A 25430-nucleotide genomic window follows, 5' to 3' on the forward strand; every position below is an offset into this window, starting at 1 on the left:
ATCCAGAAATGCTCATGAATGTCAGTTTAGAAGCTATCAAAGTTCTCAAATAAAGCACCTTTTGAGAATGTCAATGTTTGTTGGGAATTATCTTACAAAACTAGGAAGGATTTTTGCTTTAGATATTAAAAGTTATGGTTTTTTAATGATTTCAGTTGAAAATAAATTGCAACTTTTAGGAAAATGCCCCGCAAAATCAGGCATTTTAGCTGCAACAATCACAAATAAAACAAACAAACCAACGGACAGAACCAGGAACAGAAGGGTCACATGTAGGAGCAGAGACCAGGCTTGTGACCTCGACCTTTGACCCCACGAACCTTAAAAGTTACCAGTGATCACTCTCAACCCATGTGGTGTCCAGCTGTGAGGTTTGACATTCCTGTTATACAGCTGCAGAGTTAGAGCACTAGGCGAACTGTAACTGAAATCAATCGTGATCACCCTTGACCAAAGAGGTGTCCAGCTGTGGCATTTAATTTGTCTCACAACCGGAAACCAATGAGTCACATGTAGGAGCAGAGACTAGGCTTGAACAAAGGGGTCGCCTGTGACCTTTGACCCCATGAACTCAACGGTGATCATCCTTGACCCATGAGGTGTCCAGCTGTGCAGTTTGATGTCCCTACGTACTGAAATAAAGGTGATTACCAAAGAGAAATAGAGGACAGCCCGTCGCTCGGCCGGATCAAACCCTCGTCATACCATGAAGTTTATTTTTGTCGCGCGCTCACAGATCAAGTTACACTGCACCCAATGAAACAGCTAAAGCCATCTTCGGCTTTAGAAACCTACTGACGTCACGTGAAGGAAGTGCCCCGGCCCTCCGGAATGGGCGGGATAGTTAAAACCGCGGCTCTTCTGTTGCGTCGTCCTTAAAGGGTTAACTGTCGGAGTTTGCCCCGCCCCCTAGGGGCAAACGGACAGGAAGTGAGCTGAGGATGCTCCGTCGGCGACACTGCTGCAGAGTTGGGGCACTACGCCAACTCTGACGTTGACCTTTGACCGTCCATGACCTTGAAATCAGCGGTGATCACCCCTAACCTAAGCGGTGTCCAGCTGCAGAGCTGGAGCGCGGTCTGACCTTTGACCGGATCACCAACGAAACTCGAATCCTTCGAACCATAATTGATGTTTCCTGAAATAAATACGTTAAGGCAACCAAGTGGCATGATACTGCCACCACCGTGCTTCACTGTGGGAATCTCCAGGTTATAAAAGGCATTAAATTAGCACAGAGGAATGTGGTTTTCTTCAGCAGCCATACCTGTTTGAACCCTCCAATGTTTCCATTACGTCATCCTTTTCATCTTGACACATAAACAAACCTATAGCCGCCATTTTTACTCAGTCTGAGTCTCCTATAGGTTCAAATTTTTAAGATTTTAAGTGTACACAGATTTGTCCTCCAATCACAAACGAAGTATTAGACTCAAAGGGTGTGCTTCCTGTTATTTCACACCTCGTGTTCACGGCAGGTCAGTCTTTTTTTTTTTTTTTTTTGAAGAGCAGAGAACTCCCACCTGTGGTAAAGCTCCGTAATAGCAGCCCCATCCTCCGGCTTCGGCGCCGCTCTGGACCGAACCCGACGGCGGCCCGTCGTTGTAAAAACAGGGAAACAGCCGCTCGGGGAACTGATAATCCATTTAGCTTCTCCTTCACTCCTTAAAAAATAACCGCCGAGCGTTTTAAAGCGCGAGCCTCCGTCGCCGAAACAAGCCCGGGCATGCCCAACGGCTCGTGCCGCCTAGCCGCTCGGCTAGCGGGGAAACCAGCATAAAAAAAGTCCGTTTCTCGTCCCGGAAACACCGAAAAGTCCGTTTAACAACTTCGGTGGCTCCGTGTACGGTCCGACACCGGCTCTGCAGTCCAAAAAGGCGACGAAAATAAGGTTAAATGTTTAAAAAAAACACCCTAATGAACCCGTTAGAAACACGTGCCAATCCGTGCCTTGACAGCGAAACGGAAGTGACGTTCGAAAACAAGAGCGACACCTTCCGTTTTCTTCCACTACAAAATAAAAGTACGCAATCTGAACATACAATCAAACAGAAGCGAGTTTAAGCTCTTACTTCAAGTGAAATAATTTACCTGAACTGTTTGAATCTTCATACATCTTCTTCGATTTTTAAGGGTTTACGTATCAGAACAAAATACAAGACATTATCATGACAAAGTTTTAAAATTAGATACATAAAACTTCAAATAAACATCAACTTTTTACATATTTCTCGTTTAGCCACAATAGCTCTCAGCAGTGGTTTTCTTGAGGACTTTATTGGTCTCTTACATGGTTGTGGAGGAAATTTGGCCCGCTCTTTTTTCCAAAGTATTTTTTCCAAAGTATTTTTTCCCACCACAGCATTTCAGTCAGGCTGAGGTTCTGGACTCTGACTGGACCGTTTCAGCATCTTTTCTCTTTTGTTTTTGGACCGTTCTGTTGTAGATTAGCTGCTGTGTTTGGGTTTATTATCCTGTTTAATCATGAGCAATGCACGGCCTGACCTTTGGGGTGAATTTGCTGGGACGTACAATGTTTTTCACTTGTGAATAATCTTTCTCTCTGTGGAACGATGAACTCCATATTGTTGGGAAATGACCTTTGACCCTTCCCAGGTTGCTGGACAGCAACAGCTGCTTCTCTAAGGTTCATTTCTGATGTCTTACATCCTTGGCATTGTGTTAACACACACCTGTACACTTTAAAACAACAGAAACTATTGCTTTTATCCCACATTTATCAATACATTTGATCAGCAGCTCCTGCTGAACACTGAACCTCCTAATTAAAAAAGAAAAAATAAGGTACATTTCACTTCTTTTGCATTTTGGCTTAGCTTTGGGGAAATAAACAATGAAATGGAGCAAAATGTAATGACTTCTTGTTTATCTCAGGTTGTAATAACCAGATTTTGAGACCTGATAAAAATAGGACATGCAGTTTTTTTCTATGAAAAATGATCTGTGATGAAACCTTGTGCACATTTTCAAATTAAAACAGTTTGCTTATGAATGGTGTTATTTCGTAAATAACACATTAATGACATTTACAAACTGATCTTTAAAAATTAAATAAACAATGTGTAAATTTATTAAAATGTATCAGTTAATTCGTGTAGAGTTGTTGTTTTTTTTAAGTTATCGCTTTTTTTAAATTTCTGTTTTCTTTTATTTTGTCAGACCGGAAGTTGGCCGTCGCCTGAAGCCTGATCAGCTGACCGAGTAGCTCGGTGTGTCGGTGGAAGAAACGAGCTGAAGCGGCTCGGAATACGGATAATTTCTGCTTCGGGCTGCCGCGGGAGGTTCCGTTCGTCTGAAAGGCCTCCGCCACACGGACATGTCCCAGTAGGACCTCCGTTTTCGGTACGTTTGAGTCCATTTCGCCGGCGTGTTTTTGACTCCGTTAGCCGCGATGCTAATCCCGGAAGTGTCGGTTGATGCGGCAGAGCTCTCTAACCTGGCTGTCCTCTAACAGTCCGATTCCCAGCGACAGTTAGCTGCTGGGTTTAAATGAAACGTAGCTCTGGCTCCCCCCTGATGTCGGTGAATGATGCGCTGCCTTTGGGCGGCCATGATTCGGATTTTTAGCTAACATTAGCGATGCTAATGTAGCTCGTAAACACGAGCAGGTGATGCAGTTCGTGACAGGACTGAGCAATGGAGCAATGTTCTGGATGGGTTATGTCCATTTTTGTTTGTTTTTGATCCTGTTAGACTAACTGAGTGTATTTAAGGTCCTTTTTTTACTTTACACAAGCTCCTTCTTTCTCTTAAAGTAGAAAAACTCCAAATATTTTCTGATTTGTTGTGAAGAAGGAGCCGAGGTGAAAGGTCAAACTCTTGATTTACTGGTCCACCTGCCCTCCAGCCCTCACCATATATGTGTAGATGATGGCTGGAAGAACCAGACCCTGGTCTCCCTCTGGCTCCATCATCCCGAGCGGCGTCGCTGCTCCTCCTCGTCGAAAAGGAGCCGGCCGAGGTGGTTCAGACATCTGATTAGGACGCCTCCCTCTGGAGGTTTTACAGGCATGGCCCACTGGGAGGAGACCGAGAGGTCTCAGTGGGATACTCCCTCCATGATCCAACCGCAGATAAGCTGAAGAAAATGGTGTCCAGACCGTGCAAAAGTCTCAATCCGGTCCTCCGTTTGTTTGAGTGACAACATTTTAATTGTCTCGTTTAACGTTCACACTCTTGTTTTCCCGTTGCTGTCGTTTTTTTATACATTTTTTTTCAGTCTAGCTAGGTAAAAGTGGTGAAAGTTTAGGTGCAAGCTAAAATGGAAAAGTACTAGCTAAAAGCAGGATAACGTTACTTTAAGCTAGAAGGTAAGTCTGCTCTAATCTTGCCTTCCTCGTGACTCCGTCCGTCAGAAGCATTTTAGCTCCTTCAGCTCAGCGTTCTTGCCGTGTTTTCACAGGAAGTGCAGTTTCTCTTCTTCACACCCGTCCGAACTGTCCTCCACCCAGACAAGCCGCCATCATGTCCGGGAACAACCTGGTTCTACCCATAGTGCTCTGGGGCCGCACGGCTCCCACCCACTGCATCAGCAGCCTCCTGGTGATGGACGACTTAAACACCATCATCACCGGCTGCCACGACGGACAGATCTGCCTCTGGGACATGACGCCCGAGCTGAAGGTATCCCCGGCAGGAGGGCTGCGGCGAACGTGAGGGTGTGATCGTTTTGTGCTCACGTTTCCTCTCCTGTCCTCAGATTTGTCCCAGGGCGATGCTGTTCGGTCACATGGCCTCCATCACCTGCCTGTCCAAAGCCAGCTCCTGCAGCGACAAGCAGTACATCGTCAGCGCTTCGGAGAGCGGGTGAGTTCCTTCATCGCGTCCCGCCTCCAGGAGGAGAAAACTGTCCTTTTAACGCGTTCGTATCTGATACAGGGAGATGTGTCTGTGGGACGTAAACGACGGGCGGTGTATCGAGTTCACCAAACTGGCCTGTGCCCACACCGGGATCCAGGTAAACCCTCAAGTGGAGCGGACCGCTCCGATTTTACAGATTTAAGTCTGTGAGGAAAACATGTCGCCTACAGTGAAGCACGGCAGAGGTCTCCGTCTTAATGTGGGGCTTATCAGACCCACCAGGAGTTCGCGATGTTGTGATCATAACTATTAACGCAAAATCAAGCAAACCCCGCAAAATCGCAACTTTGTGCAACTTTTGCCCAAAACACTGCAACTTTCCCGCAACTTTAACCCAATATTTATTGTTTCTAAAGTGATTCTCCACCGTTTCTGCGGTCTAGTCTCTTCTTTGTGGGTTTGTGTACCGTGGAATACAAAATAACCCCAAATAACTCAAGAAGAAGACACGTGACGTCACTTCCTGTTAACATCAGAATGCCGGGAGCGTGCAGGAGCAGCGACCGAAGCCAAAATGTGCGCTAATGCTTCACATTTGCCCACAAAGATTTCAGCAAACCAGTTTCCTCCCCAGCTGCAGCTGTTTTGCACGTCCTGCAGTGTAATCATGGAACATAAACGCATCGACAAACACTTTGTGTCTGCAAAACATGTGAGGAGAGCTGCAGACCAGGGACAATCCAGAAATGCTCATGAATGTCAGTTTAGAAGCTATCAAAGTTCTCAAATAAAGCACCTTTTGAGAATGTCAATGTTTGTTGGGAATTATCTTACAAAACTAGGAAGGATTTTTGCTTTAGATATTAAAAGTTATGGTTTTTATTGATTTGGAGGGATTGATTAATGTTTGGCGACTTAAAGAAGGTCGTTCTCGTCTCGTCAGTTCTATCAGTTCACCATCGGCACCCAGAAGGAGGGCCGCCTGCTCTGCAACGGCCATTACCCGGAGATCCTGGTGGTCGACGCCACCAGCCTGGAGGTTCTGTACTCGCTGGTCTCCAAGATCGCTCCTGACTGGATCAGCTCCATGAGCATCGTCCGATCTCATCGCACGCAAGGTGAGACGCGCGCCGCCGCCGCGACGGCTCGGTCAGTTCGTCCTGTCCTGAAATCTGAAAACGTGACTTTTCCTCTCAGAGGACACGGTGGTGGCGGTGTCAGTGACGGGGATCCTGAAGGTCTGGATCATAACAGCTGAGGTCAGCAGGATGCAGGTACACCCCGACCAGCTGCTCGTTTGTTTGTTTCTGCTGGAGATGGTCGTAAACAGGCCGATACGAAGACGCATTCAGGCGTATTTCTCTGCTGAGCGCCGAACGTCCGAAGTAGCAAAAAGCTAGCTAAAAGAGAGAAAGTTACCTTAAAGTACCAAAAGCATAGCTGAGTAGTAATCCACTAGCTAGAAGGTAAAAAAGCTAACGAAAGGGTTAAAGTAGCTAAAGGCTCACTAAAATTACCAAAAGGCACAGTAAAAGATGCAAAACCAAGCTAAAATTAGCAGAATTATTGTTAAAAGTAACAAAAAGCTAAGAGCTAGAGCAACAAAGCTAAAAGCTAAGGGTAGTGAACATTTAGATACAACCTAAAAAGTAACAAAAAGCTATCTAAAAGATAAAGTAACAAAAGAGTAGCTAAGAGCTAAAGCAACAAAGGCTAGCCAGAACTAGCAAAATGCTAGCTAAAAGGTCAAAGTTGGGAAATTTTAGCTACAAGCTAAAAAGCAGTAAAGTTACCTTTAAGTGCTAAAAGGTAAAAGTAACGGAAAGCTACCCAAAATGTTAAAGTAGCTAAAGGTTCACTAAAAGTACCAAAAGGTGCGGTAAAAGATGCAAAACCAAGCTAAAATGAGCAAAATTATTGTTAAAAGTAACAAAATGCTAGTTAAGAGTAACAAAGATTAGCTAAAAGTAGCAAAAGGCTAGGCAAAAGTGGTGAAATTTTAGCTACAAGCTAAAATGGAAAAGCACTAGCTAAAAGCAGGATAACGTTACTTTAAGCTAGAAGGTAAAACATAAAGCTGCTTAAAAAGTAAAAGAAGCTAAAGGCTTGCTAAAGTAGCCATAGGCTGCCGACAAGGTAAAGCAACAAAAGGTTAGCTAAAAGCTAAAAGCAGTAACTGGTCGGCTAAAGTAGCCGAAGACTAGCTAGAAGCTAAAGTAGCAAAAGGGTAGTTAAAAGTAACAGAACGGAGCCATTATGTCGAAGCAGATTTATTTAAAAAAACAACAAATATCTTGAAGAGATCTCCACGTGTTTCTGAGGGGAAAATATTTGTAAATAAAGTCCAAAAGTCTCAGCAGCCGTTTTCTGAACGAGCTCAGTAAAACAGACAGGAAGTGAAATATCCGGTGGTGACGCGTGTCTGTGTTCAGGACCTGGACCCAGTCTTCGAGGAAGAGTCCAAACCCATCTACTGCCAGGGCTGTCAGAGCATCTCCTTCTGCAGCTTCACCCAGAGCAGCCTGCTGGTCGTCTGCTCCAAGTACTGGAGGGTAAGAACCCGCCGATCCGACCCGGCCCGCTGCGGCTCGCCGTTGTGGAAGATTTCATTCTATAACTTAGAGGCAGCTGCAGACTGCAGCTTACCAATTATGGAAGAGCTATGTTCGTGTGTAAAGACCAGCGGTGGAAATTAAAAATGTTGTCCACCAGCCACTCAAATTTTTTACCAGCCACTATGTTTTGTTGTGACAAAGCTGTAGTTTTCAGTTTATAAACATGACGGTAGCAGTTTTTGACGGGTAGCACCGACCGTTAGACATTGCTGTTTAGCCGTGCTACGGTAGGAAAATCTGACGAGGAAGCACAGATCGTCACTGACCGACGTCATGACGTCATTGATTTAGTTGTTTAACTTTCGGTTCTTCCCTCGACTACTCCTGAAAAACATTTTTGTTGTCTGCCACCCGCTTAACTCCCGAAATGTTCCGCCACATTGCTAATGCTGCTCCTCAAATTGTTTCTTCTTCTTCTTCTTGATTTTTATTGGTGGTTGGTAAACAACTGAAGGAATCAATACCGCCACCAACTGGTAAAGAGTGTCTGTTAAACTTTTCTCCTTCTTGCATTTAGCAGCAACTCGAGCACATTGCTGCCCCCTATATGTCAGGAGGACAAATAACACCTTTTCTGTTCAAATTGCCAACCCGCCACATTGGCGTGTGTTGATCAAATTCACCCGCCACTTCAAATATTTACCCGCATTTGGCCGGTTGTTATTGCCAGAACTTTCCAGGACAGGGAGTTTGTGATAACAGACGTTTCCTGGAACCAGCTGTTCTGGCTGGTTGCCTAGAAGTGTCGTATGAGTTATGTAAACCTCTGACCAATCACGAACTGGTCAGAAGTATGCGATACACACCAATGTATTTAGTCTGTTTAAATACGCTCAGTTTCAAAGATACTTCGGGATCCTTTGTGGATTTTGTGATGACAATAAGATGTGACAATTAAAGATTCCCAGTGGCACTCATTTATTTCGGTATCAGAACCGTCACAAACCCGCTTCAGTCCTCCTCCTCTGTTTGCGTCAGGTCTTCGACGCAGGCGACTACTCGCTGCTCTGCTCGGTGCCCAGCGACGGCGACCAGTCGTGGACCGGAGGAGAGTTCATCTCAGCGGACAAAGTCATCGTCTGGACCGAAGACGGCAGCAGCTTCGTCTACAAGCTGCCGGCCAGGTGAGCATCTCCACCCGCTGTCGGCTCGCCCCGCCCAGAACTTCCAACGTTTATCTCTTACTCTCCCTCCCCCAGCTGCCTGTCGGCCAGCGAACACTTCCGCAGCGACGTCGGCAGAACCAAGGAAGGCTCGGTCCCTCCGCTCGTCTACAGAATCGCCGATCGATCCGACAAACAGGTGAAGGCGCCGCTCGTTGTTTTTAACAGCCGAACGCTCCGCGTCTGACAGTATTCCTGTAAAATATACGCCCCCAGCTCTGAAAATGTTGGGTGAACGGGAAATAAAAACAACCTCATATAAAACGTTTAATTTTAGCTTCTGTTGTGCTAACTTTAGCTTTTAGCCACTGTTATTTTGTGCTCATTTTCACTTTCAGCTGTTTTTTTTTTTGTCCCGTTTGGATGAATTTGTTGTTCAGTTGGTTTTGTTTTTATTTTTCCTCTTTTCATCGCCGCCACACACCCTCCGTAACGCCCCCCCGCCTCCCTCCCTCCCTCCCGTCACGTCTCTCAGAAGGAAGTAGAGGGAGGAGGCGAGGAGGAGGAGGAGGAGGAGGTGAAGTGCCTTCCTCCCAGCGGGTACGACTTGGAGCTCTACACCCCCCAGCAGCTATACCGACACCGGCCACTAGAGGCGCCTGTAAGCCTTAAAGAACCGATTCCTCTGGTTTTATTCTCTCTTCCCTCTGAAGCACTGCCCCCCCCCTCCTCCTCCTCCTCCTCCTCCTCCTCCTCATCTGTCTTTATGCTGATGAAGAGCAGAGTTTAAAACAGACATGAAGGACAGGATTACCTCTCTTTGGTAGAAGCAGGAGGTCAGAGAGACGGGTTTAATGTCCGTTCACTCCCGTAAAGGTCGGGACACTGAAGCCTTTTTTGTACTTCCTGTTTCTCCCTCCCTGGTTTGTTGTTTGACACGGATCACGGCTGCCGGGCTCGTTCTCCTCACGTCTCCTCTGCGGTTTGATGTGCGCCCGCTCCTCACGCTGTCCTCGTTGCCGCGGCGACGGCAGCAACTTTCCTCTACCACCCCACCGCACCTCACCACCCTCACTGTGATGGACCGTCACGACCCTCCGTCTGCGGTTTTTTCACATTTCACAACCGCTTCCGGTTTTAAAGGCATAAATCCGATTTGTACCCGGTGGGGTTCTGTGGTTATGAGCAGTTAATATCTTACCTGTTACAGATGGATTTCTGAGAAATGGGGTCCGGCGCTTTCTAGATTCGCTCGGTCACCAACGTTGGTTCGGCCACGCCAAAAAATGGGCTCCCAGCAAAATATTGGAGCTAATTTATAAACCTTTACGAGAGTTAAAGCTACTCTCTGCAGTCAAACCTAAAAAAGACGAGTTTCTCCGATATCTTAAAATGCAACCCTGAAATGTGGGTATGCGCTCAATGTAAACAAAGCGCTCTGCTGAGCTCGAATCTCATTATTTAGTTTTTAGCTAGCTTCTTGCTACTTTTATTTGATTGATTTAGTTTTTAGCTAGCTTCTTGCTACTTTTAGCTAGCATTTTTGCTGGTTTTCATTTTAGCTAACATTTTCCTGCTTTTAGCTAGTGTTTTTCAACCTTTAACTGGCCTTTTGCTACTTCTTTTAGCTTTTTTTGCTATTATTTTACTACTTTAAGCTAAATTTTCCTGGCTTTAGCCTTTAGCTAGCTTCTTGCTATACTTTTATTTGATTGATTTAGTTTTTAGCTAGCTTCTTGCTACTTTTAGCTAGCATTTTTGCTGGTTTTCATTTTAGCTAACATTTTCCTGCTTTTAGCTAGTGTTTTTCAACCTTTAACTGGCCTTTTGCTACTTCTTTTAGCTTTTTTGCTAGTATTTTACCACGTTAATCTCAAATTTTTTGGCTTAAGCATTTAGCTAGCTTTTAGCTAACATTTACTAGATGTAGTTTTTAGCTAGCTTCTTGCTGCTTTTAGGTAGCATTTAGCTGTTTTTAGTTTTAGCTAGTGATTTTCAACCTGTAACTGGCCTTTTGCTACTTCTTTTAGCTTTTTTTGCTAGTATTTGACCACGTTAATCTCAAATTTTTTGGCTTAAGCATTTAGCTAGCTTTTAGCTAACATTTACTAGATGTAGTTTTTAGCTAACTTGTTGTTGCTTTTAGCTAGCATTTAGCTGGTTTTAGTTGTCCCAGATGACTGACCTTCGTTCGATTCTGTAGCAAACATGGCAGAATCTCGATGAGTTCCTTTAAACCATCTGCAGCAGGTAAGATATTAACTGTTCGCACAGAATTCACCAGAATCACGTCCAATCAGAGGAGGTTGGTTCTGCTCTCCTGCCGTTTGTCGTGTTTCTGTTTGCGGAGAACTCACGAGCAGAACCAACCATTTCCTGTTTCACTCCGTCCGAGCGAAGAACCGGACCCAGGAACGATAAAACGTTTCTTCTTCTTCCCTCCCGACTCTCTGCAGCTCCTCATCTGCCCTCCCGTGACCCGGTTCTTCTTCGGCCGGCGGGAACCGTTCCACAAGCTGCTGATCCAGGGGGACTCGGCGGGCCGGCTGTCGCTGTGGAGCGTCCCGGACTCGCCGCCTCGGCAGCCAGCGGGGACGTCCGCGGGTAACGAAAACCGGAACGCCGTCGGCTCTCAGAGGATGACTCTCAGCTACTACCAGACCAAAATCTAGCTCAACATCAGTAAAACCGGCTGAGTGATTAGCTATGGCAGCCATCTTGAATCAGGTTGACTCCAAAAATTAAACCAGCTGCAGATGAACATCCAACGAGAGTTTAATTAAAATTTGATATTTTGCTAACAGACAGATGAAACAAAACGTGAAACTGTTTATGTTAATTAAAGTAAAGAGCGTTTTTTTTTTTTGTTTTCTGCCATTTTAGCTTACCTTTTGCTGCTTTTAGCTAGCCTTTTTGCTCCATTTAGCTTTTAAACAACCATGTGTAATATTTGGCCTTTAGCTAGTGTTTTTCAACCTTTAACGAGCCTTTTGCTACTTCTTTTAGCTGTTTTGCTATTATTTTACTACTTTAAGCTAAGTTTTCCTGGCTTTAGTCTTTAGCCAGCATTTTGCTACTTTTAGCTAACCTTTACTAGATATAGTTTTTAGCTAGCATTTTTGCTTTTTTAGTTTTAGCTAACATTTTGATGCTTTTAGCTAGCATTTTGCTAGCTTCTTGCTACTTTTATTTTGCTAGATTTAGTTTTTAGCTAGCTTCTTGCTACTTTTAGCTTCTAGTTATTTTCCTGCTTTTAGCTAGCCTTTTTGCTCCAGCTAGTGTTTTTCAATCTTTAACTAGCCTTTTGCTACTTCTTTTAGCTTTTTTTGCTATTATTTTACTACTTTAATCTCAAGTTTTTTGGCTTAAGCATTTAGCTTGCTTTTAGCTAACATTTACTAGATGTAGTTTTTAGCTAGCTTCTTGCTGCTTTTAGGTAGCATTTAGCTGTTTTTAGTTTTAGCTAACATTTTGCTGCATTTACCTTACATTTTGCTAGCTTCTTGCTACTTTTATTTTGCTAGATTTAGCTTTTAGCTAACTTCTTGCTACTTTTAGCTTCTAGTTATTTTCCTGCTTTTAGATAGCCTTTTTGCTCCAGCTAGTGTTTTTCAACCTTTAACTAGCTTTTTGCTACTTCTTTTAGCTTTTTTTGCTATTATTTTACTACTTTCGCTAAATTTTCCTGGCTTTAGCCTTTAGCTAGCTTTTTGCTACTTTTAGCTAACATTTTGCTGCTTTTAGCTAGCATTTTGCTAGCTTTTTGCTACTTTTATTTTGCTAGATTTAGTTTTTTGCTAGCTTCTTACTGCTTTTATTCTGCTTTATTTAGTTTTTAGCTAACTTCTTGTTGCTTTTAGCTAGCATTTAGCTGGTTTTAGTTGTCCCAGATGACGGAGTGGACATTTTCATCATTTTAACCGTGTTTATAAACAGTTCTGACTTAGATTATGTTTTTGTTCTGTTTTTAGATGTAAATATCAGACTTGCAGCAGGTTAGTGGGACATCTAGTGGACAAATGGAGTCATTACTGTTGCTTTTATTTAAAAAAAACGAGGCTTTGAGGGTCTTAAAATAAAATGGTTGTGTCTGCAGAGCTGCAGGTGTCGTCCACCGTCAGCCTCCAGGAGGCCTTCGACAGCCTGAGGCCCGTCTCCTCCGGGATCATCGACCAGCTCAGCGTCCTGGCTGGAAAGGAGGAACCCATCAAGGTGGGAACGCAGAACGGTCCTCGGCGTTCGGTCGTGGAACGTGGACGTTGAGGTCAAACCTGTGTCCCTGTCCTCAGGTGACGGCCAGCGTCTACATCCCGTCTCAGGGACGCCTGGTCTGCGGCAGGGAGGACGGCAGCATCATCCTGGTACCCGCCACCCAGACGGCCATCGTTCAGCTGCTGCAGGGGGAGCACATGCTGAGGAGGGGTGAGGAGGAGGAGGGAGGGTGTGGGAGGAAGAGGAGACGGTGAAATTACGCTTTCTGAGAAAACACGGCGTGAAATCCACCGAAGAAGCTGAAACTGAGTTGTCGAAGCTAAAAGTAGAAAGATTCTAGCTAGCAAAAAGCTAGCTCAACCTAAAAGTAGCAGGAAGCCAGCTAAGAGTAGCAACAGGCTAATTATAACCGGCAAATGTTAGCTTGTTTTAGTTTTTACTGAAACAATCAAAATGCTAGCTAAAAGTAGCAAAAGGTTAGCTAAACTAAATGTAGCAGAATGCTAGCTAAAAGCAGCAAAAGGTTAGCTTAACTAAATGTAGCAGAATGCTAGCTAAAAGCAGCAAAAGGTTAGCTTAACTAAATGTAGCAGAATGCTAGCTAATAGTAGCAAAAGGTTAGCTAAACTAAATGTAGCAGAATGCTAGCTAAAAGTAGCAAAAGGTTAGCTAAACTAAATGTAGCAGAATGCTAGCTAAAAGCAGCAAAAGGTTAGCTAAACTAAAACCAGCAAAATGCTAGCTAAAAGTAGCAAAAGGTTAGCTAAACTAAATGTAGCATAAGGCTAGCTTAAAGCTAAAAGTAGCAAGAAGCCAGCTAAGAGTAACATAAGGCAAGTTTTAACCTGCAAATTTGAGCTTGTTTTAGTTTTTACTAAAACATCAAAATGCTAGCTTAAACTAGCCAAAAGCTAGCTAAAAACTAAATCTAGTAGAAGGCGAGCTAAAAGCAGCAAAATGTTAGCTAAATACTAAAAGCATCAGAATGCTAGCTTAAAGTAGCCAAAGGTTAGCTAAAAACTAAATCTAGTAAATGTTAGCTAAAAGTAGCTAAAAGCTGGCTAAATGTAAAGCCAGGAAAATTAAGCCTAAAGTAGTAAAATATTAGCTAAAAGCTAAAAGAAGGCTAGTTAAAGGTTGAAAAACACTAGCTAAAAGCCAACGGTCACACATGCTTGTTTAAAAGCTTAATGGAGCAAAAAAGTTAGCTAAAAGCTGGAAAACAACAGCTAAAAAGCAGCTAAAGGTTAGCTAAAAGTAGTAGAAGACTGGCTAAAATCTCAAAGTATCTAAATGTTAGCTGAAAGTACCAGCTAAAAGTGTTGGCAGCCATCTTAATTGTCTCCTTTTATGAATAATCTTTCTCTCTGTGAAACGATGGACCCCAGGTAGTTTGGAAATGACCTTTGACCCCTCCCAGATGGGCAGCAGCTGCTCCTCTGAGGTCATTGCTGATGTCTTTCCGCCCTGGTGTTGGGTCGGCACACACCTGCTGTGTTTTAGCTAGTTAAAGAGGGACAGTGTGGTGTCTTCTGTCTGTCTTTCATCTCTGCGTCCATCTGTCCGTCCCGCAGGCTGGCCCCCCCACCGGACCCTGCGGGGCCACCGCAACAAGGTGACCTGCGTCCTGTACCCCTACCAGGTGTCCCCGCGGTACGACCAGCGCTCGCTGGTGTCCGGGGGAGTGGACTTCTCCGTCATCGTCTGGGACATTTTCACCGGAGAGATGAAGCACATCTTCTGCGTCCACGGGGGGGAGATCACGCAGCTCATCGTCCCGCCGGAAAACTGCAGCGTAAGACGCCGAACGGGGGTTCTCTGTGTCCTCCGGTTGGTCCCTGTCTCCCTGTGGTTGGTCTCTGTGTCCTCCGGTCGGTCCCTGTCTCCGTCTGGTCGGTCCCTGTCTCCCTCCGGACGGTCCCTGTCTCCCTCCGGTCGGTCTCTGTCTCCCTCCGGTCGGTCCCTGTCTCCCTGTGGTTGGTCTCTGTGTCCTCCGGTCGGTCCCCGTCTCCGTCTGGTCGGTCCCTGTCTCCGTCTGGTTGGTCCCTGTCTCCGTCTGGTCGGACTCTGTCTGCGTCCGGTTGGTCCCTGTCTGCGTCCGGTCGGACTCTGTCTCCCTCCGGTCGGTCCCTGTCTCCCTCCAGTCGGTCTCTGTCTCCGTCCGGTTGGTCCCTGTCTCCGTCCGGTCGGTCTTCTGTAGGACGTTACGGTTCTCACGTGGTTGTGGAGGAGTTCTGACCCACTCCTGTCGTTAACCTTTGACCTGCCGACGCTCGGTGTTTCCTCTGACTCCCGTCGGCCCGTGTTCAGGTCCAGGTTCTGATGGTTCTGAAGGTTCTGATGTCTCTCTCTCTCTGCAGACCCGGGTGCAGCACTGCGTCTGCTCTGTGGCCAGCGACCACTCGGTGGGGCTGCTCAGCCTCAGGGAGAGGAAGTGCATCATGCTGGCGTCACGGCACCTGTTCCCCATCCAGGTCATCAAGTGGCGCCCGGCGGACGACTACCTGGTGGTTGGGTGTTCCGACGGCTCCGTCTACGTCTGGCAGATGGATACAGGTGAGGACCGGGTGGTTCTAGATCCCGCCTCCCCCGGAACGTGATGGAACCATCCTTCAGGTTTTACCTGTTCCTCTGCTCCAACACACCTGCTTCACGGTTTAATCACCTCCTCATGTTCTGCAGAAGCCTGTTAATCACCCATTGATTCAAACCAGGTGTGTTGGAGCAGAGGAACAACTAAACCTGCAGGATTGTGGCCCAAAAAAGGACCACAAAAAATCCAACAGAACCTGAAACGGACTCTGAGTTTTGAATCGCATCAAACCTTCAGTCCGACTCACGAGTCCAGCTGGTTTCAGATGCTTCAAATGTTTCCTGAGGAGCTTCATTCAGACCACAGGGGTCAGACTCTGTTCCTCGGGGGTCGTTCTCCTGCAGGTTTTAGATGTTCTGTCTCCAGTCCGGTCCTTCCTCCTCGATGAGGTTTCTCTTTAGTCTTCGACTGCTCTGTGCCATTCCAGGAGCGCTGGACCGCTGTGTGATGGGAATAACGGCGGTGGAGATCCTGAACGCCTGCGACGAGCTCGCTCCGGCCACCGTGGACGCTCTGAGCCACTCGGCGGTCAACCTGAAGCAGGCGATGACGCGCCGCAGCCTGGCGGCGCTGAAGAACATGGCCCAGCACAAGCTGCAGACGCTCGCCACCAACCTGCTGGCCGCGGACAACGCCGACAAGGTAAACGACAACAACCGCCCGCCGTTTCCCAAACTCCTGTTTCCTGTTTGTCTCTGATGGCCCACTCGGCTCTCTGAGGTTCTGGTTCTGGACCGTCCTGCTGTGTTTGGGATCATTGTCCTGTTTGTCGGACAGACGTCCTTACATCTGACTCCAGAATCAGCCCAAACCATCAGCCCTCCGCCGCCGTGCCTGACAGCTGATTTCAGGTGTTTGTGCTGATCTGCCGTTTGGTTTTTATCCAATCACAGTCAGGATCTCGCTGGGCCGAGACCGTCGGAGACCAGCTGGCGTCTCCAAAGTGTCCCCGGGACATTTCGGCGGGTGCCACTGGTCGTCTCAAACCCGTTTCCCAAACCTCACCGACGATAAATAATTATTTTAACAAACTGGTCAAAATCCAGGATGGCGCAGTGGTGCAGTGGTTACAGCTGTCCCCTCACAGTTAGAAGGTCGTGGGTTCGCTTCCCAACCTGGGTGGAGTTTACATGTTCTCGTACTTTTGATTCCCCAACTAATCTTCCCATCATGACCTTTGACCTGCTGAGGCCCGAAGGGTCTGACATGGAGCTTGTTTCTCTGAGCACTGCACGGTCTGACCTTCGGGGTGAACACACAGAAACATCGTGGGAGATTTTGTTTCTTTCGCAGCACGAAAAGAGAGAAAAGAGTCCAGGAGACGCGACGTCCGTGGACTCCAGACGCCGCGTCTCCATCGATAAAGATGGCCGCCCTCGGTCCGATCGCCGGCTCAAGTCCGAGACCAATTAAAGGGGACTCGTGGCGACGAGGGAAAGGTCAACAGAGGAGTCGCTCCGCATGCGAGCGAGCCCCGCCGTCTCCAGGGGGACGAGCCTCGGAAATGTCACGGCGGGAAAACAGACGGACGAATAAATAATAAAACGAGGAAACGGCGAGCGTCTGAAACCTGCTCGGCGTTTAACGGATGGACTCCGAGGCGTTTTCTGCTCGTTGACAACGACGGCCGCGGTGACATCTGAAAACATCTACAGACGTTCTGTGTTTATTTTATTTATTTTTTTAAAACTCCGCCTCTCGGAGGATCGGAGCTCCTCTCGTCAAACTCGGCGGCTCTGATCCGTCCTGACAGACACGACCCCGCCCACACGAGGGATCCCACCGCGGAAAACGAGCGCTCTGAATTATTTAGCGCTTGGAGCCGTTTAACCTCGTCTGACGACCTTTCAGGTTTTATTGTTTTATTTTATTTCCTCCCAACTACAGTCATCTGAAAACACCTGCAGTCTGTCCTCTCCTCTTCCTCCTTCCTGTTATTTCTTCCTCGTATTAACTGGAACCACCATCATCCGCTGTGTGTGTGTGTGTGTGTGTGTGTGTGTTTTCGCCCCTGCTGTGTGTGATGACGGATAATGGCCTTGAAATGTCAGACTATAAACCCTGAGAGCTCCAAGCCGTCGTCCGTTTGTCTGATTTTTATTTTTTATTTTTATTTTTTTTCTTCCCCGCTCAGATTCCAGCGTGACTTTGAGTTCGTCCTCTGCGGATTTCTGTCACCAGCCGAGAATAAATAAAAATAAAAATTAAAAAAAGACGTAGATTTACCGGGAAGCACAAATTTAAACAAAATCCAAAACTTTCTTTAGTTTTAGTCCTTTCAAACATGCTCTTCAGGGTTCAGGATCAGAGAAATCTTAAAAAATAAAACCTGTCTGAGTCCCTGACAGCTCTTTTATGAAGACAGGCGGAAACGGAGAGTAAGAAGTAAGCCTCAAACAAACAGTCACCGTGTGAAAACTGTAAGTTTGTTTTAAAAAAAAACAAATTCTGGGCGTCACACTCGTCAGTTTCCTTGTTTCTGAAACGTTTAATGTCGCAGATATCCCGAAAAACTGAAACCCTTCACTCTCGGTTTTGAAGTTTGGATGGGATGGGAGTCGATGGGAGTGGATGAGAGTCGATGGGAGTGGATGAGAGTCGATGGGAGTGGATGGGAGGCGATGGGAGTGGATGAGAGTCGATGGGAGTGGATGGGAGTGGATGGGAGTGGATGAGAGGCGATGGGAGTAGATGAGAGTCGATGGGAGTGGATGGGAGTGGATGGGAGTGGATGAGAGGCGATGGGAGTAGATGAGAGTCGATGGGAGTGGATGGGAGTTTGGGTCTGAGGGGATCTGAGAGAAAACCAAAAGTCTCAAAGAGGGCGAAAGACGACAAAAATAATCACATTTTGATGTTTATTCTGTATAAGAAATGTAAAGATTGTGGAAATAAGTAGTTTTTTGCAGAAATGTTAAGTTTTAACAGTAAAAGGACAGTTTAACACCCTGTGGTGAAACTTTTTTAAGGAATCATCAAACATAGACGGTGTAAAAAAACGTTAAAGATCACCCAAATCAGATTTTCTGTGGGGGAATTATTAAAATTCCAATTATAACATTAATAAAGTAATAAAGTTTTAAAACTATAAATCCTTAAAAAGGTTTATAGGTCAGAGCGGATGTGTGTTTCAGAAAAAAACAAAACTGTGTTTATTTAAAAACTCGTGGCTGATTCGTTCATAATTCACATTATTATAAATAATTCTTATTAATAATGGTGACTGTATATTATTTATACAGTCATAAGAAGAATATTTTATCTTTATTTCAATTCTGGTCTTTAAGTAATTAAGTCAGGTTTGATTTGATTATATGGAACAACAGCTTGCTGTACTTGATGTTGTTTGGTTGGTCGGAGCTTTACAGAGAAATGAGCAGGTGGAATCTTTTTTAGGCCTTTGTGTGGCGCCTGACTGGTGTGTGTGTGTGTGTGCGCGCGCTGTTCGCCTGAAGGGCCCCGCAGGACGATGACCTTTTGATCCACTTCCTGCGAGCCAGAACCCGTCAGTCGTCCGAACGTCTGAGGCTGAAGTCAAAGCGGTTTTTAAATTTTTTTTAGATTTAAATAAATTTCTTTATTTCTTTTCCTGAAAATTACAACAAAAGCAGCCGAACAACTGATGGGAAATAAAATCTACGCTCCTCTTTATCCCCGTCGGCTCGGCTTGTTTATTGATCCGATCTGGAGTCGCTTTTTTGTTGATTTTATTCCCGTTTAACTTGACGTTTTTCCCACGGTGGTCAAATCTACAACATCTGAACCGTTTATCGTGTTCAAAATAAAAGTCTAAAGCAAATCTGATGTTTATTCTGCAAATAAAATACATAACTTTTTAATTTTATGTCAGACTTTTGGGGTAAAGCTGCAGCTTAAGGTCAGAAAAGCTGCAGTGACTCTGTTTGCCTGCAGAGGGCAGTGTTTGTCCACCAAACTAACCCACACACTTGAACCAGAACCAGAACCAGAGCAACCCGGGCTCCAAACTGAACATTTAGCTGGAAACGAACTAAAACAGACAAATGTTTTTAAACTTGTTGGGAATATTTCAGTGTTTGTAGCTGATTTTAATCTCAGTAAACTTGTCTCGTTTTAGAGCCAGCCTTAAAGGGACAGTTCAGATTTTTTGACAGCTTGAAAGGCTGCGAACAGTTAATATCTTACCTGCTGTGGATCGCTCTTCGAACAGCCTCAGTTTGGAGAGAAAGAGTCGATTTCTGACCATGTCAAACTGAAGGCCCGCGGGCCAGATCTGGCCCTCTGTAACATTTCATCTGGCCCTCTAGTCTGGTTCAGATCGAGTCTCTGATTCTTATTTTGCTTAAAAAAACTGAAGTTTTCTCTGACAGTGACTTAGAAGCCAACAATATATAGTTTTAATTTCTGTATGATCAGGTTTTTGTCTGTTTTAATGTTAAAAACTTCATTTAAAAGCTGAGTGAAGCGTAAGAAATGACAGCTAATGATGAGCTTTTAGAAGTTTGATTTATTTGTCTGTGTTCATTAAAGTCTGTTTGCTCTAAATTCTGTATAATCTGTAACTGGGAAAAGGTCATTGATATTTCTGTATGAATGATTTGACACAATACATCTAAAACCAATTAATTTATGTAATTTTTAATAAATATGGATCGTGATTGGCCCTTGGCTTGGACCAAATTTTTAATTTTGGCCCCCTTGCGTCCCTGGGTTTGACACCCCTGAACTAACGGCTCAGCAGCAGCAGCTAGCTGTAGCACTTCCTTTACAAACCGATGGTAACGCGAAGGTTTGCAAACGATTTTTAGTGTGAAGATCCATGAAACGTTTGTCTCAGCATTATTATTTCAGTTTTGTGATTTTAGAAACAGATTCAGTGTTTCCAATATCAGATTTTATTAAAGCAGTCCCACATTAAGATAAAACCTCTGCCGTGCTTTTTAGAGCGTTCATATGTAATTCCTGCCTTTTTGCTAAAAAATATATAATTTGCATGAACTAATTTAAATTGTTTTAACATATTTAAATTAAAAAAAAAAATACCAGAAGATGATAAAATAAGTTTCATAAACTGTAATGGATATAAAAAAAGAAAGTCTGTTTCCTTTCATAGTTAATCGTATTTAACTTTTTAAAAATTGTGTCTCGCTCAGGGGAACCTACCGAAATATTCCCACAATGCCCTGGTGGTCCAGGCGATGAAGACCAACCTGACGGACCCCGACATGCACGTGCTCTTCTTCGACGTGGAGGCGCTGATCATCCAGCTCTTGACGGAGGAGGCGCAGAGACCCAACCCCTTGCTGGTGTCCCCCGAGACTCTGCAGAAGAGCCAGGCGGGGGCTGACAAGGGGGGGTCCTTCCTGGCCAACAAGATCTTCAAACAGGTTTGTGGTAACAGTACATTTAGTCTGGTCCAAACCTGGTACCTGTGTGCCTACGGGGTATCTACAGGTTACCTACTTTTCTACAGGATACCTGTTTATCTATGGGGTACCTAGATGCCTATGGGGGTTTTCCCCCTTGGCACCTATGGGTGACTTACTTACCTGCGGTGTAGATGCTTTATCTACGAGTTCCCTAATTTGCAATGGGATACCTACTTGTCTACAAGGTATCTATTTATCTACAAAGTACCTACAGCCTTATGGGGTGCCCTACTTACTTTCAGGGTACATACTTACCTATGGGGCATCTACAGGTTACCTACTTTTCTCTGGGGTACATATTGGGTACCCCATATACCTACATGTCTATGGGGGTCCCTCCCATGGTACCCATGGGTGACCGACTTATCTACGGGGTACGTACTTACCTATGTAGTATGTACGAGTTACCTACATTTCTATGGGGTACCTATGTGTCTATGGGGTTTTCCCCCTTGGCACCTATGGGTGACCTACTTACCTACAGGGGTACATGCTTCCCTTCGGGGTATCTATGAGTTCCCTACTTTGCTATCAGGTATCTACAAGTTAGCTATTTTTCTACAAGGTAACTATGGGGTACCTATTTATCTTCAGGGTACCTCTTTACCTATAGGGTACCTATCTTTCTGTTGAGTAGCCAAGGGGTACCAAATACCTACAGGGTAAGTACATACCTAAGGGAACCTACTTACCTGTTAGGTACCTGTGGAGGCGTTTAGTGGGTACCAACGGAGTCCCTACTCACCTACGTGGTACCTACTTCCACCGGGTACCTTCTTTTCTGCAGGGTAACTACGAGCTGCCTGGTACTTATTGGGTCTGAGCAAAGTCAGGATTTGTTCCCGAACTCTCTTAACACCAGGTGAAGGAGACCATGAAGGAGACCATCAAGGAGCACCTGCTGGACGAAGACGAGGAGGAGGAGGAGGAGATGAGGAGGCGCGAGGAGAAGTCCAAGTCTCTGAGCCTGCTGGAGTACAACCTGACGATGGACACGGCCAAGCTCTTCATGTCCTGCCTGCACGCCTGGGGCCTGAACGAACAGCTGGATGGCATCTGTCTGGAGCGACTGGGCATGCTCAGACCGCACTGTCCCATCTCCTTCGGCCTGATTTCCAGGGGAGGACACATGTCCCTCATGCTGCCCACCTACAAGGTAACGTTCGAGGACAAACAAACAAAACAACGAGACGTGAGCGAAGAAGCACAACCGTCGTCTGCCTCCGTTTCCCAGGAGTCCCTGCTGCGTCAGCTGTCCCTGGCGACGGGTCTGAAGCTCACTCTGACGGATATCGTGGGGAAGGGGACGTACGGCGTCTCCAGGGCGGTCACCACGCAGCACCTGCTGTCGGCCATCTCCCTGGCCAACACGCTGATGGGGATGACGAACGCCACCTTCGTCGGGGAACACATGAAGAAAGCTCCGGCCAGGTGAGGAGAACTTTCTTTTGTTTTATTTAGAGACAAACTTCTTCAAAGGAAGAACTTTTAATGGAAGTCCAACATGTCTGGAAACTCACTCCTGTTCCTTAATCAGCGATTCCAGCTGAAAAACAAACTGAAAAACTCCAAGAAGCTGGAACAAAAACTGAATTCAAAGTGCAGGAACACACAGCTCCATCCCATATTCGATTCCAGAGGCATTTCAGATTCCAGCACCGTCAGGTGTGTGTGTGTGTGAGCACATTTCAGCTGATTGTTTAGTCTGTGTGAGCTCTCATTGTGCCGTGAAAGATTTAACACCGAGGTCGAGGTCCTGCTGCTGTAAGACCAGAACAACATTTCATCAACTCTGTTTCAAGGATGAGTCTGAAGGGACGGTGAGTCAGAGGCGATAAAGCACCCAGAGAGAGGACGGAGCAGGTGGGAGGCTTCATCTGCTCCCTCTGATCTTCACATCTTCGGCTGATTTACCTCCCAGGCCCGTTTTAGAATAAAGAAGCACAGAAATATATCTTCGGCGCTAATGGTCGGACGGAGCTGAGCTAAAAAAACAAAGCTTTTGATTCGTTGTTTCGTCTACAACTTGGGCGATGACCTGCAGACGAAGGGATGGACGCTGAATGTAGTTTCTTTTAAAGTGTCATTGGTTTGGTAGTTTGTTGATGGTCTCTAAAGGTCCCGGCTCCACTCTACTCGGCTCGCTTTGCGCGCGTTTCCACCGGCATTTTTTCAAGGCCGGCCCTGCTTCTTTTGTCCCTGCTTTGGAGCAGGGCCAGCCGGGTGGGCGGAGCAAGCTTAGCTCCTGTTCACTCATTGGTCGTGGGTGTGACCAGATGCAAGCATAAAGAGCAAAGGTAGGAATATAAACAACAGCGTTAGCTTACCCTGCAACGTTTCTGCCGTCTGTCCCCCAGCTGAAGGCNACTGTAAAGCCTGAAATCTCCGGCGGATAACAGCCGTCCTACTCCGCGCAACAATGGCGGCATCCAGAGCATTTCTTCCACTGCGCCTCTCTTCCTGAAGTCTCAGGAGAATCCCCATAAGTTTAAAGAACAGCAACAACACAGGGCCAATGTTGTCCATAGCGCTTCCGTTGTTTACACAACTTGCGCCAAGTTTTGATAGCGCACGCCCCCCCACGGCCCCGCCCCCTGCAACACGAGGAGGCGTTCCTCTGCTACCGACCAAACTGGCCGGTGTGAACGTGATGCATTCTTTATCGAGCCAAGTAGAGCCGGACTTCTGAAGAAGAGCTGGTGTAAAAGGGGCATAAGCAAACCTCCATGTTTGCTTAAAGACCATCAACAAACGGCGTCCGACGGGCGCAAATGCACCGCAAACACACGAATGATGCAAACTGCAAGAAAAACGCTACGAAAACCAAAAACACCAGCAAGTCCAGAAAACGGAAGCGCTCCTGGACTCTAGGTTGGACATCCGTGGGTTCAGCGGCGTCTTCCTGCCCGCCTCCTGCTCCCTCCTCCTAAACATGGAGGTCGGCGTAGAGACCAAACCAACGACACAAAAATGAAACAACCTCCACGTCACGTGAACTTCTCACCAAGAGTCTGTGTCGAGTTGTGTTTGCGTTGCGTTTGCGCCCGTCGGCCGCCGCGGGGCTTGGACCTGCGAGATGAGCTTGGAGTGGATCCACTGAACGGGAAGAAAAGCCTGCCTCGTCCGTCCTTTTAAGTCTGAACGTGTCGGGCGCTAGGACCACGCGGCCCCGTCGCTCAAGCGTCGCCCGCCCTCCTGCACCGGCTGAGAGGAAGCGTCTGTCGCGCATTTAAAAAAAAAAAACCCACAACAAAAACACGATAATTTGCCAACGCTGAAACTGAGAAACGAAAGTTTAAAGCCGTCTGGAATTAAGTCGAGAGGGAAAAAGTCGGTCAAACTTTAAGGTGGACAAAATTTGGACTGTACCATTTCTTTTGCCCCCCCTTGTCCCGTTTCACACAGAGAGGAGTTTCGCTCTAATGTCCTGAGAGGTTCCACCCCTCAGATAAACTCCTGCAGTCTGCATGAATTCATCTTATCTTGTAGGTTTAGGGTCACTCTCAGCTGCTACCACACCAAACTGTAGCTCAATATCTCTAAAACTGGCCGAGTTTGAGCCGTTTTCGTTTTGGCTGTGGCGGCCATCTTGATTTGTGAAAACGGAGCGTATCGAACTGTTAGCCGTAGACGTAAAGCCGGCGGTTGTTTGAGCTCAGGATCGCTAAAACTGACCGCTGATTGCTGCACGTCCTCGTGTCGTCCGAGTTAGCCGCGGCGGCCATTTTAAATCGTCGTAGAGGAACATCAGCGGTTCACGAAACATTTCAGACACTGTTTGGTTTTAATTGGATCTGAAGCGTTCTCCGTGCAATCCCACAGAGCTTTTTTGGGGGGAAATACGTCGTCATGGTAACTGGAAACGCCAATAAAAGCATCAGCGCTCATCTTGTTAACGAGCCGCTCGTTCCGATGTACGTTTAGTGCAAATATAAACAATATATTTATTCAGAAACCCTTTCGGAGGCGGAGAGTGACGGTTGCCACGGCTTCCTCCGATTTCGTTTGTTTGAAGTGGAAGATAAAGTTTCTGGTTTGTTTCCAGACGGAACGAGCCGAAGACGCCGTTCCTCCTCCCCGACTGTTTTTCACTTCCACGCTCCCGTGAATATTTGACCATGTTTTGCTTTCCGGCTCTTTCTCAGATTTATGATGCTGGAGCAGCCGAAGCTCTCCTGAACTTTGTGGGTTTTATCACAAACTTCTGCAGGAAGTCGGGGAACCACAGATAAATTTCAAAATTAAACGTTTATGGAGCTTCTTATGTTGTTTAAACTGAATCATGAACTGATTTAGATTTTATTCAGATTAAAGCCCAGTTTACCATCATAGAAGCTGATATTAATTTATCTTATTTTGAAAGGGTGTTAACGACCTCTAATATGTCTTAAATTCCTTCCTGTTGTTTTATGATGAGTTTTTTTTAAATCTCTGCATGAAAACAATTTAAATCACAAACTAAACAGCTCATTAAATATAAACACACTTATTTAGGCATCCATCCTTCCTTCCTTCCTTCATCCTTCCTTCCTTCATCCTTCCTTCCTTCATCCTTGCTTCCTTTCATCCTTCCTTCCTTCATCCTTCCTTCCTTCATCCTTCCTTCCTTCATCCTTGCTTCCTTCATCCTTGCTTCCTTTCATCCTTCCTTCCTTTCATCCTTCCTTCCTTCATCCTT

At 45.9% G+C, this 25430-nt stretch overlaps 2 protein-coding genes across 6 annotated transcripts in view; one reads left to right on the forward strand and one right to left on the reverse strand.

Annotated features, from left to right (window-relative positions):
* Positions 1 to 1979, reverse strand: part of taf1c (TATA-box binding protein associated factor, RNA polymerase I subunit C) — a 19077-nt gene extending 17098 nt beyond the window's left edge. Inside the window, exon 1 of one of the 2 annotated variants that reach the window (XM_037979538.1) lies at positions 1524 to 1979. In XM_037979538.1, the coding sequence (XP_037835466.1) occupies positions 1524 to 1646 (123 nt within the window). In that variant the 5' untranslated portion in view covers positions 1647 to 1979. The remainder of the gene's footprint in view (positions 1 to 1523) is intronic. The other variant, XM_017432907.3, reaches the window with a different exon arrangement.
* A 1195-nt stretch (positions 1980 to 3174) lies between these two features.
* Positions 3175 to 25430, forward strand: part of LOC108245759 (WD repeat-containing protein 7) — a 97888-nt gene continuing 75632 nt past the window's right edge. For 2 of the 4 annotated variants that reach the window (XM_037979355.1, XM_037979357.1), the window contains exons 1-19: positions 3175 to 3363; positions 4424 to 4644; positions 4721 to 4827; positions 4900 to 4978; positions 5765 to 5939; positions 6019 to 6095; positions 7254 to 7373; positions 8415 to 8560; positions 8636 to 8738; positions 10996 to 11143; positions 12511 to 12534; positions 12636 to 12751; positions 12829 to 12961; positions 14326 to 14546; positions 15112 to 15307; positions 15772 to 15986; positions 20477 to 20710; positions 21615 to 21908; positions 21987 to 22183. In XM_037979355.1, coding sequence (XP_037835283.1) covers positions 4486 to 4644; positions 4721 to 4827; positions 4900 to 4978; positions 5765 to 5939; positions 6019 to 6095; positions 7254 to 7373; positions 8415 to 8560; positions 8636 to 8738; positions 10996 to 11143; positions 12511 to 12534; positions 12636 to 12751; positions 12829 to 12961; positions 14326 to 14546; positions 15112 to 15307; positions 15772 to 15986; positions 20477 to 20710; positions 21615 to 21908; positions 21987 to 22183 — 2744 coding nt within the window. In that variant the 5' untranslated portion in view covers positions 3175 to 3363; positions 4424 to 4485. The remainder of the gene's footprint in view (positions 3364 to 4423; positions 4645 to 4720; positions 4828 to 4899; positions 4979 to 5764; positions 5940 to 6018; positions 6096 to 7253; positions 7374 to 8414; positions 8561 to 8635; positions 8739 to 10995; positions 11144 to 12510; positions 12535 to 12635; positions 12752 to 12828; positions 12962 to 14325; positions 14547 to 15111; positions 15308 to 15771; positions 15987 to 20476; positions 20711 to 21614; positions 21909 to 21986; positions 22184 to 25430) is intronic. The other 2 variants (XM_037979356.1, XM_017432921.3) reach the window with 2 other exon arrangements.

The sequence above is a fragment of the Kryptolebias marmoratus genome, linkage group LG14, assembly GCF_001649575.2.
Source record: "Kryptolebias marmoratus isolate JLee-2015 linkage group LG14, ASM164957v2, whole genome shotgun sequence".
Lineage (NCBI taxonomy): Eukaryota > Metazoa > Chordata > Actinopteri > Cyprinodontiformes > Rivulidae > Kryptolebias > Kryptolebias marmoratus.